The sequence below is a fragment of the Pimephales promelas genome, chromosome 12, assembly GCF_988280905.1.
Source record: "Pimephales promelas chromosome 12, fPimPro1.hap1.1, whole genome shotgun sequence".
Classification (NCBI taxonomy): domain Eukaryota; kingdom Metazoa; phylum Chordata; class Actinopteri; order Cypriniformes; family Leuciscidae; genus Pimephales; species Pimephales promelas.
This window is the reverse complement of record NC_142780.1, coordinates 32315348-32327686: the sequence shown is the minus strand read 5'-3', so window position 1 is coordinate 32327686 and position 12339 is coordinate 32315348. Positions and strand designations below refer to the sequence as shown.

At 36.2% G+C, this 12339-nt stretch overlaps 1 protein-coding gene across 1 annotated transcript in view; it reads right to left on the bottom strand.

Annotated features, from left to right (window-relative positions):
* Positions 1 to 2539: 2539 nt before the first annotated feature.
* Positions 2540 to 12339, bottom strand: part of thsd7ab (thrombospondin, type I, domain containing 7Ab) — a 124869-nt gene continuing 115069 nt past the window's right edge. Inside the window, exons 24-29 of the mRNA XM_089118011.1 lie at positions 11668 to 11841; positions 10791 to 10871; positions 9843 to 9925; positions 8560 to 8773; positions 8394 to 8481; positions 2540 to 4573 (exon numbers count right to left, since the gene is read on the bottom strand). Coding sequence (XP_088974137.1) covers positions 4486 to 4573; positions 8394 to 8481; positions 8560 to 8773; positions 9843 to 9925; positions 10791 to 10871; positions 11668 to 11841 — 728 coding nt within the window. The 3' untranslated portion in view covers positions 2540 to 4485. The remainder of the gene's footprint in view (positions 4574 to 8393; positions 8482 to 8559; positions 8774 to 9842; positions 9926 to 10790; positions 10872 to 11667; positions 11842 to 12339) is intronic.

Genomic DNA, 12339 nt, shown 5'->3' with positions numbered 1-12339 from the left:
AATATAATGCATACTCTTAGAAGAAAAGGTTCTATATAGAATCTTAAAAGGTTCTATCAGCACTACGTATTTTGAACCCCTAAAAGGTTCTATACACTCTTAAAAAAGGGTTCCTCTGGGTTCTATATAGAACCATGGGGTTCCATTCTTGGCCAATAGAACCTTTTACCAAAAAAAAAAAAAAATGGTTCTATATAGATCCATTTTGGAGTTCCATATATGAAGCGGGGGATGGAACCATTTCTGGTTCTAAATAGAACCATTTCTTCTAAGAGTGCACTCTAAAAATGCTTGGTTCAGGCTGGTGGGTCGTTGTATTGGGTTGAAAAAACGAAACAAGGTCATTCTTCATGTTTAATACACCAGTGTTTATTACCTGTAGGTCATCAGAAAACATAAGCTGTACAAAAAAGACTTTACAACATGACCATAATCAACAAAGAATCAGCGAGACCACTTTGCAATGTACTAAACATTTCTGTGCAATATAAAAGAAATTAATATGATTTAATACTCATTCTTATTTACAAATGATACAAAACATTAATTTCACCAGCTGCTAGCAGGACGGCCAGGTGAAATGACTCTGATGTAGCAGCGTAAATGAATCAGGGGAAAACGAGGAAAGTTGACCAATAAAAAGCCTCTTCTATAACTACTATCTGAATGGAAGATATCAGCAGGATTCATAGACTAATACATCTTAGGAATATCATATTCACGCTGTTGTTTGGATATATATAAATTTCATGAATACTTAAGATTTTATACACCATTTTCTTTTTCACTGCATTTTAAGGGGATTACGTATAATTATGGAAATATAAATTGATTACTATTTAATATTCTGCTGAATAATTAAACATCAATCGGCTTTGTATATGTTCTGTAAGTGTGTAGAAGACTGCTCAAATTGTGACTATATTTGTGATGCCATAATATTATACAATAAAATATATATCAATCAGATCCCAGAAAAGTGCTACACATGTACAATAACCCCAGAAAGTATTTTCACATGTAAGTCACACTGAATGTAGAGATGCATTAGATTACACAATATCAAATCAAGCGAAATTTATTATAAATAAATATAAAGCCATTCCTGAATTTTTAATGACTTTTCACAGTTCTTTTAGAGGCATCATAAATGCCTATTTATATTAAATATTAGGCTACTATAAGGGAAACCACAATTCTGTTAACACTTTTAATTCATCCAATTTCTATATAATGCTTAAATCCTAATTCAAGTACATGGTGTCATGTGATACACCAGCAGGTATACTGATTTAAATTTCACAAGTTTTTGATTTAGTGTAAAATACCGGTTCATAAGAATCAATAGTTCAGGAATCGGACTACACCGAACAGTTGGAATGTTTTTGATTCACTAAAAAGAACTGGTTCATAAGAGTCAATAGTTTAGGGATTAGACTACACCAAATAGTTTGTATGTTTATGATTCACTAAAAAGGGATTGTTCACCCAAAAATGAAAATTCTGTCAGTAATTACTCACCCTCATGTTGTTCAAACCCAGTAAGACTTTCGTTCATCTTCGGAACACAAATTAAGATATTTTCGATGAAATCTGAGAGCTGGATCACTCCTCCATAGGCTTCTAAGGGATTGAAACTTGCAGGGCCAGAAAAGTTAGTAAAGACAATGTTAAAATAGTCTAAGTGACTACAGTGACTCAATCTTAAGTTTACCAAGCTCTCAGATTTCATTGAGAATAACTTCATTTGTGTTCTGAAGATGAACGAAAGTCTTACGGGGTTGAGCAGCATGAGGGTGAGTAATTACTGACAGCATTTTCATTTTTGGGTGAACTATCCCTTTAAGAGAGTTTTGACATTGGTGGTGCAAAATAATAGTGTGGGAAACAACATCATAATACATTTTAATACACTGCGTCACTTGTTTCCAGTATTTAAAAATATGCTACCGTTTCACAACCCTATATCTAATGCAATTACATTCAGACATTTTAAAGTTGATCTTAAAGGGATACTCCACTTTTTTTTTTTTTTTTTTTTTTTTGGAAATCGCCTCATTTTACAACTCCCCCAGAGTTAAACTGTTGAGTTTTACCGTTTTTGAATCCATTCAGCCGATCTCCGGTTCTGGCGGTACCACTTTTAGCATAGATTAGCATTAGCATTGAAGTGGACAAGACCATTAGCATTTCTCAACAACAATAACAAAAAAATGACCAAAGAGTTTCGATATTTTTCCTATTAAAACTTTACTCTAAAACTTAAGTTGTGATTTTCTAGGCTGATATGGCTAGGAACTATACTCTCATTCGCACTCATGGTACGGCAGTAAAGTTTCTTGATTTATTACGCAGAAATGAGAGTATAGCCATATCAGCCTAGAAAATCGCAACTTTACATTTTCCGTCTGTCGAGAAGAGTCGAGTTTTAAATAGGAAAAATATCGAAACTCTTTGGTCATTTTTAAAAATGAAATGCTAATGGTCTTGTCCACTTCAATGATGTATGCTAAGCTATGCTAAAAGTGGTACTGCCAGAACCGGAGATCGGCTGAATGGATTCAAAAATGGTAAAACTCAATAGTTTAACTCTGGGGGAGATGTAAAATGAGCCTATTAAGTATCCCTTTATGTGTCCAAATACTTTGTAGGGCCACTGTATTTTGCATGACCACTGTCTTGTGAGAATTGGCAACAATTAGGAACAAAACTCCTATATTTTTGAATCGATAATAAGGCAGAAACAATCGGTCTTCCCATGAGACCCATTGTCTTGACAAGTACATCGTTCTTGTAAATATTTACCAGAAATTGAAAATGGGGCATAAATCCCCCAATCAAAATCATAATACTGTCACAACCACTTTTCCATCGACCAATTATTACAGTATATATTATAAAAATGCCTGAATGGAAAACCATAACAAAAAAACAAACAAAACATATGTAAAGTCTGTTGAGCAGAAAAGACACATACAGTAGAAACTATACAATGCACAAATGAGCGAAAATAAAAGGACGTGAGGTCTTTAAAGAGTCCCACTCTGAGATTTATTCTTACACTTTCTCAGTTTTCCCGCTTCATTGATGTGCTCCAGATTCATATTCATATTGTTGCCTTGAAGAATCATTGCTTCAGAGACATTGTTCAATTCCTTGCTGCACTAATATAGTGCAAAATAACATCTGGAATCAGAGTGGGACTTCCAGGAGAACATGATTTGTCTCGTTTTTACCTTCCATAGAAAGGCTGCATCTTCTGTGAGCAAATGTTGTCCATGATTTAAGTGATATCTGAAGTTGTTCTCTACTGTGTGTTTTGGCATTGTTTATTCAATAACTCCATAAACATGAATCCTCTCAGCTGGGAAGCACAAGTCGGAAGAAAGTTGTTCTGATAAGGTCCTACCAGTTGTAGAAGACCACTAGCTTGACCACAGTTGCATAATTGACAAATGCTTGTAAGGAACTGAATATATAAACGAAGGCATGATCTCACAGCATATGGAGATGTGTGTAAAGGCTCTTCCAGAACAAGAACGGGAAGTAAAAACAAAGTATGACGGGTTTCCTTTGTGGCTCTGGGATGTTTCTTCTTCCAAGTTGGATTCAAGCAATGAGGGTCCAGTATTTGTGATTATTGGTTAGGCATTTCTCATTTGGAGGAGTATGTACTGTAGGTGAATCTCAAAAACATGCCTAGGTCATATTTCCCCCCCAAACCAAAAAAATGAAGCTTTTTTTTGGCCTAGTTTATCGACTTTATCAGATGACGCTGAATAACGGCACTATTGTCTTCGGTAGAGCTCCTACACAGCAGAATTCAACTTGTTTCATAATGAATGAACTTTACACAGTGACTGAATTGAATTGAATCGGTTATATTTGATGAAGTTTGCATCATTAATTCTGTTACTTTCCTGTTTATTACTGTGAAACAAGTTCTATAAAGCGCTATAAAATGAAATGTTGATATGACTGCAAAAGCTTTTTGCATTGTGACAATATTTTCATAAGCACATTTACCCTCAATTCTTACTGCTGTAATGTAAACACTCTCTTTTACTATAACTCTGTTTTACAACGTTTCAATAAATAGGTATTAATACATAATGGTAATATTAGTTATATAGCCTTTCATTTTTGCTGATTTAAATGAATATTTTAATAAGAATCGCTATTGACAATGCTGAGAATTACAAAAACACTTCAATCGTCCAGATGCATTACTGTAAAAAAAAGAATTTAGGAACTAATGTGATTCATTGTCATGAATAATGCAATAATCAAAATTTCTAAATATCACGATGTACAAAATTTTAAAGGTGTTAAAATTGCCTTAGTTTCTTTTAATCAAAAATATCATCACTCATTTAGTTTTTCTTTAAATTTGGGGGTATAATGTGACGCAGACATGTTTGAGAGAGATTCACCTGTTTTCAGGATGTCGGTGATATTTTCATGATGTTAGTTCTCAGAGAAAGGCTACATGTCCGCATCACCATCGTACGCCAGGGTCAAGGGTTTCAGTCGGTTATTGTTTTGTCTTCGCTGAGGTTTCTTTGGCTTTTTGCTGAGGACAAAAGAATCAAAATTCTATAATAACAATATGCTTGGTTTAAAAATTCCTTTAGAATTACTTTAACCTGTTAACTGTCACCCCCCCTTTTTTGAATAGACATGAAAATGCACATTTCGAACTTAAATGGTTGTAATTCAGGAATGCTTTGGAATATAGACATATGATTGGTCTTGTTTTAAAGAAGACATTTGGCAGATTTTTGTAGAAGTGAAATAAATTAAGAAAGTGAAACAGAAAAAAAGTTATAGAAGTTTGAGTTTATGGAAATGTACAATGTAAAAATATTAATGATTCATATTTTACATAAAATATATATTTTCAAAACCTGGGCTACTCTAAAATGGCAGAAAGATCAAAGCCAAAAATCTGAACAAGTTGTGTTTCAAATTTTAGGTTGATATCTCAAAAAATGAGCTTTCAGTAAGATTTTGTTTGAGCGCAGTACCAAACTTTTTCACTAGGGCACAATCAGACTCCATTACTGCCCATATAAGGGCGCCTGCATTTCCATTTGTGTTTTGAGTGATATGAACCATTATTTTCACAATTTTCATACAATTTCTGAAGTAGAGATCCTATTCAGAAGTAGCATGGGAAGTTTGGCAGATTTTGATATGAATTCAACCTCTAAGAAACACATACAAAGAACATGCATGTAAGTCATAGCTAGCTGCCACGTCACAAATGGTGAATTTATTATTTTTTTCTTGATATTTCAAACTTTTCAGACCTTTTTTTTCCAAAATAATTGAATGGATTCTATCTTTTGAACTTTTGGCATGAAAACAAACTGAGGTATCTACCATTTTTTATGATTTTTCATGTTTACTGCTATTTTAAAATAAAGGTCTGAACACGCCTTATGAGTATGAAAAATTCTTGTTTTATATTGATAAATTATGGCTCCTCTGTAATATATTTTGAAAATCAGTCACCAAATATGGAAACTAGAGATTGTAAGCTTTCAAATGATATATAGTTTGTCAATATTATTTAAGGTATTTACTAAGATATTATTGTTTTAAAAATATAGTGGCAAACGTCCCACCTGTGGGACGGTGACAGTTAAGTGGTTAAGGCCACATGCACACTGCATCAATTTAATTCTCTTCAATAAAAAAAATATGGCACCTCTGTTGATAGCAATTTACTAAAAACAAAAACAAAAAATCCAGCAGCCATAAAATAAATATTTTAGCAATCACTATGTTGGGTTATTACGATATTCAGCAACTGTAATTTACGCCATTCATTGCTGCATTTAAGGTTGTCTCTCTCAAAATCTTGCTTGTGTATACTTTATCTTACAGCATTTGAAAACACAATATATTATATAAATACAGTATATATGCGTATGCATTTTATGGCATATGGTACAAAAATGAAATCATGCAATGTATAAAAAAAAATCATGATGATGAAAAATCATGATGATGAGGAAAGATTCAGTAATGACTTGATGAAATATAATAGGTGCAAAACTATGTCAGGCGTCATTAAAGACTATATTGGCCAAATTAGTTTTCAGCATTATTGCAACATATGATCATAACAAATTCACTGTTACAAAACCTAGTGAATTGTTGCAAAGGTAAGGAACATCATGTTGCCTATCAGAATACCTAAACTGAGCCTTCTAAGGCAGAATCACATGTATGCATCACAGAAAAGGCAATCCCAATATATAGCGCTTTTCACAATATAGATTGCATCAAAGCAGCTTCACCGTAGCAATCAAAATATAATAACAATGTTCGTTTCTTAGTGGAAAAACATCCATGTTTGGTAGAGCTGATCAAGGGTATTACTGATTGGTTAATTAATTTGAATATCCCCAACTGAGCAAGCCAAAGGCAACAGTGGCAAGGAACCGAAAAACTCAAATCCATCAGGTGACCCAATGATGTCCTAAAACTCCATCAGATGACCTAATGGTGTCCTAAAACTTCATCAGGTGACGCAATGGTGTCCTAAAACTTCATCAAGTGACCTAATGGTGTTCTAAAACTCCATAAAGTGACCTAATGGTCCCCTAAAACTCCATCAGGTGACCCAATGGTGTCCTAAAACTCCATAAAGTGACCTAATGGTGTCCTAAAACTCTATCAGGTGACACAATGGTGTCCTAAAACTCCATCAGGTGACACAATGGTGTCCTAAAACTCCATCAGGTGACACAATGATGTCCTAAATCTCCATCAAGTGACCTAATGGTGTCCTAAAACTTCATCAAGTGACACTATGGTGTCCTAAAACTCCATCAGGTGACCTAATGGTGTCCTAAAACTCCATCAGGTGACCTAATGGTGTCCTAAAACTCCATCAAGTGACCCAATGGTGTCCTAAAACTCCATCAGGTGACCTAATGGTGTCACAAAACTCCATCAAGTGACCCGATGGTGTCCTAAAACTCCATCAGGTGACACAATGGTGTCCTAAAACTCCATCAGGTGACCCAATGGTGTCCGAAAACTCCATCAGGTGACCCAATGGTGTCCCAAAACTCCATCAAGTGACCCAATGGTGTCCTAAAACTCCATCAGGTGGCCCAATGGTGTCCTAAAACTCCATCAAGTGACCTAATGGTGTCCTAAAACTCCATCAAGTGACCTAATGGTGTCCTAAAACTCCATCAAGTGACCCAATGGTGTCCTAAAACTCCATCAGATGACCTAATGGTGTCCTAAAACTCCATCAGGTGACCTAATGGTGTCCTAAAACTCCATCAGGTGACCTAATGGTGTCCTAAAACTCAATCAAGTGACCCGATGGTGTCCTAAAACTCCATCAGGTGACACAATGGTGTCCTAAAACTCCATCAAGTGACCTAATGGTGTCCTAAAACTCCATCAGGTGACCCAATGGTGTCCTAAAACTCCATCAAGTGAGCCAGTGGAGAAAAAAAAAAAACCTTGGGAGAACCCAGGCTCAGTTGGGGGCCAGTTCTCCTCTGGCGTTTATGAACCAGAGGCTGGATTTACAGTAACTGTAAGGTAAAAATGTATATCAATGTCTCTAAACAGACTTAAAACGCCAACCTGTGATAAACGCTAATGGCATTCACATGCACATTAATAATAGATTCTATAGTTATGTACGTTTGAATATATATGCGCAGGTTTTTAATTCCCAATAAAAACCATGCCTGAACAAACTATAGTACTTGTCTTGTCTATAAATTTGATACAGAATTTTGTTTTATTTTAGCTAGTTGGCACTTCAGCACTGTAGTGTACATTATAAATATACATTATTATATGTATATTTATATACACTTTATATATAAAGTATACATTATAAATATACTTTTAATTCATTCAACACAGAAAAAAAGTGATTTTTAAAGAATTAACCCTATAAAGCCTACTGATACAGCTCACTAGGTTTTGCAACAGAATGAGTTTCTTGATCTTTTTTTAAACCCTTAAACAGTAGATAGGCAGCCTACCCGGGCAGCTCGGTGCATTAAGCATCCGAACATAAGGCACTGGGCAGAGGGGGCTGAGATCAGGAGTCTGTTCCTCCGGCCTTTAACTGGCTCTTGAATCTTGACTCGGCTGCTGGCACTCAGGGCAGGTGTACGTCAGTTCATGGGCGTCTTGGCCCATCCATACCACCGTACCATTGGCAGAATCTGGCGTCTCGAGCGACCGCCGGATGGCACAGTAACTGCTGCTCATGACGGGCGAAGGGAGGCATGGATGATGGGATGTGAGCAACAGAAAAACACAAGCAAACGAATGCACGTAGTGAATGAGAAAATAAAGTGAGCGATGATGACGAAGCAGATGGAAAGTGGCGTCGCTCTTACCATGCGAGGTAAATCATCGACACTATAAACACCAGGAGGACAAAAGCACCTGCCGCCACACCGTACACCCACGTCTTCAATGTTCCGTCTAAAGAGGAAAAGCGTTGATTTTTTTAGCAAGAGCAAACTGCAAAACTACTTACAGAAACTGAAACTGAATATTTACCTGGTCCAAAGGGTTGCAAGTACCACGTGCGTCCCACGCGGCCAGGCTGAACCGTGGTGGGCAGGGTGGGGTTGATGGCCCGGCTGGTCTTCACATCGTTTTTCTTGTCCCCTGCGGTAGGGATTTCGAGCACAGGGATGGGCGTACATTGCTCCAGCATTCCCTCGGCCGTCAGGACCTCGGTATAGCCCTCCTCGCACATACATACGCCCTCCTGCAGGGGGCAGCAACAGCACACAAATACTATCATGCTTTCTGCTTCCTCTCAGAGCCTGACCCAATTTACACCCAAATGAGTGCTGTAGGAACCAGCCCTAAAACCCACCTTCACAAATTCAACAGTTTTTGGTTAAATGCTTGAAATAAGGACTGTGGTTATATTCTCACGTTTTATTCTACGACATAAAATACATCAGTATCTTATGCATCATATTCTTGTTAGCACTGTAAAGCTGCTTTAAACAATCTGGATTTAATTTAATAAATAAAGGTGACTTCTTGGGGCCATTAAAGCTTCATCACGCTGAACTGGTAAACTCATCTACTTACTAGTCTGCTTTTACAGCCTTTTAAATTGGCAAATTTTCCAAACTGTAGATGTTAGATAAAGACTGAAAGAGTTGTGGTTTAGCAGTGGTGACAGTGAAGGCGTCATTTATAGCCTAACTTTAGCTTTTCACTTCTGGAGATTAAATATTTAGGCTTCAAATTTAATAGGCTAATAGTTGTGTTCATTTGTGAATATTATCGTTATGAACAAAACGTGTAAGAATCATACACTTTTGTTGGTCACAGAGCTTAATTTCTACAATGCTCTAAAGCCAATGGAAAAAAATAAACTATTGGCTTTTTGACAAGGGAACCAGGGTCATGTTAACTTCCAGGTTGGCCTACAAAACTATGTCATTCCTGCAGTAGTCTATTGACCAGGGAAATTAATGTTAACGCTAATCCATAGAGGAATGAGAATATTCACAAACTTGTCTTTTTTGAAAGGGATTGTGGGTAAAATGATCCCAAATAGCATGCACACAAAAATCAACTAGATTATATTATTTATGCAGCTATCATTTGGTATGCAATATGATTAAAATGTATTAAAAAGTAAAAAAGCTCACTGATCATGTTTCAGAAATATAAAATCAACTGCACCCCCCAAAAAACAGTTTATGACTATGATTTTCTGTTACGTCCATTAAAATAATTACAGCTTGAGCAACCGTCAACAGTTACAGACACCCAGGCTGAGATTACAGTAATCCCACAATCCTCTTGTGTCTTACCTCTGAGCAGAATGACTGTGGTTTGTTACAAAGTGGATCACATGACTGGTCCGCCCCTGGCAGTAGCGCTGGAGGGCATCCACCTGGAAGAAATAACAAAAAAGTTGTGTAGACATACCAACCAAAGACATAACAATAACGTTACTCTATCTCATTCAAAAGCATACTTTTCTATAACATCACTTGCATGCAATACTGCATATACTGTATTATAACCACTTTAAGCCACCATGAAATCAAAATATACAATTCTTCTTTTTTTTTTTGGAATATTGAAGTATAATTTTTGATTTGTCTGTGCATAAAACTATTTACTTATAAATCATATCCCACTGCTGCTAAACTTTAGGTATATATGCCAGTTCTGATTTTACTCTGTGTACATTGTGGTAATGTTGTAATTATTGTCCATATTCATTGTTCCACTACTGTATATGTTTTACGAAGGAACTGTATTCCATTCATATCCATTGCCATGTAATGTGTTCATAATTACAACAAAATTGACTTTGGATTGCATTTTGGGATATTCTAAGCAGTGTACTCTTTAACAACTGTACACTAGTAGTTTAATCAGAAACTACAGAAAATATGAATCTCATGCACAGTACACATACGGCTGCTTAAAACAGCACTTTGCCAATTCTTTTATAATTATTGTGCATGCAGCTTTTATGAGCTCATTAATTCAGAAGCTACAATAATGTATTTGTCACACTGCATGAAGGTTAATGATGACCTTTAGAGAAGGCCAAAGGGCATTTAAAAGTGGTGGAAACACTGAAAGGACCTGAGATGTGCACATTGAGAAACTTGATGTTGATTAAAAAAAAATTCCACAGACACATTATGCAACAAGTAAACAAAAGTATTGGTATTTGTCAACCTTCATTGGTTACTCATTCATGTGACTTAAAGAGACAGATGTAAAGTGGTGTTGTACAGCACCTGTAACATTTAATCCATCTGAGCGTTGACACCAGATCAGCTGAGGACCGCCCATCCACTGGTACTCATAACACTCACCATCTATCCGGAAATCAACAGATTAAATATACATGCAGTCGACCCTTTTGGACAGTTGTAGAGAGACTCATTAAGGGTGTTGTCACACTCACATTCTGTTAATAGTACCAAAATAATTAACCCTACTGCATCTAGATGATCAAAACTTTGAAAGTAATATCAAGTATGATGCATCAGGCTTTTGGGGAACGTTTATTTATTCATCTCTCAGTCATTGTATTGCATTGTACTGTATGTTTTGGCCCACACAATAAAATCTACAGAGCTTTGATCATAAAACTAAGCATTCAAATATCATCTTACGAAGACATTATTGGCAGATATAGAGTGACAACTGATATTTATACGCATTTTATTAAAGTTATACTGTACTGTTCATTATATTATTAGCCTGATGTATAGAATATAAGACATGCAAACTTTTTTTGAATTTGAAAAAATATTTTGTCTAAATACTCAATAAACTGTTCAATTTCAAAATGTAACATTTCAGGCTTTACGGGGTTAAATTGGACCGAAATGAGAACCAGCTGGAAAAAAAAAAGCCCAATTCCCATTGCATTCACACTGTCCCTGCCTTAAATAGCTTTTATTTGGTCAGTCTGTTAGTTATGTTAGGCTCTCGGTTCACTTTCCAATCGCTATTGTAAAGAATCAAGCCCTAAACATCAAACTGCATTTCATGTAAAATTCTATGGACCTGTTAATTCAAGTATTTATTCTGGAAATCATCTATTTGGAACGAAATCAAAGTAAAACAGTGTCTTTATGGCAATGAGAGAGGAGGAGCATGTCTCACTGGTGCAGGGGCGGGACTGCCATTCCTGATCGGGACACTGAGCGATGTTTTCTGGTTCTTGCGCGATGACGGCACGTGAGCGGACCTGCACCGGAGTGAAGTCCAAACGCTGACCCTTCACACACACTCTCTGACACGGGGTCCAGTCGGACCACTCCATCAGATAACAGTCACCTGAACAGATCAGCAGGAGAGAAGCTATTTTCACATGCAACAATTCACTTACAATTTAAACTAGTTCAAGTGCAATTTCAATTCAACCCTCAACCCCCAACAATTTATTTAGATGACATATATTACATAATTATCAGGTTATATAGACTTAAAACACATGTTAAAGGGATACTTCACCTCTGGAAAGATGAATGTGTATTTAAAATGGGTCATTTATGTGGAAGAAATGTGAAATTATTTTTGAATTTGGAGCTTTCTAGACTGAGAAAAGCCAGAAAATGTATTTTTGGCTTATGCGGATGAAAGACACCATCTCCCAGAATGCACTTGCTTTGCTACCCTCGGAGGCCACAGGCAAATAAAACCAAAAAACATCCAGATTATATAACTAAACTAAAAGCAATATTGCTGTATAACCAAATATGGTCACACTATAAATTAGGGTCCAATTCTCATTATTTACTAACTATTAGCCATCTGTATGAATTTTTGCCTCAA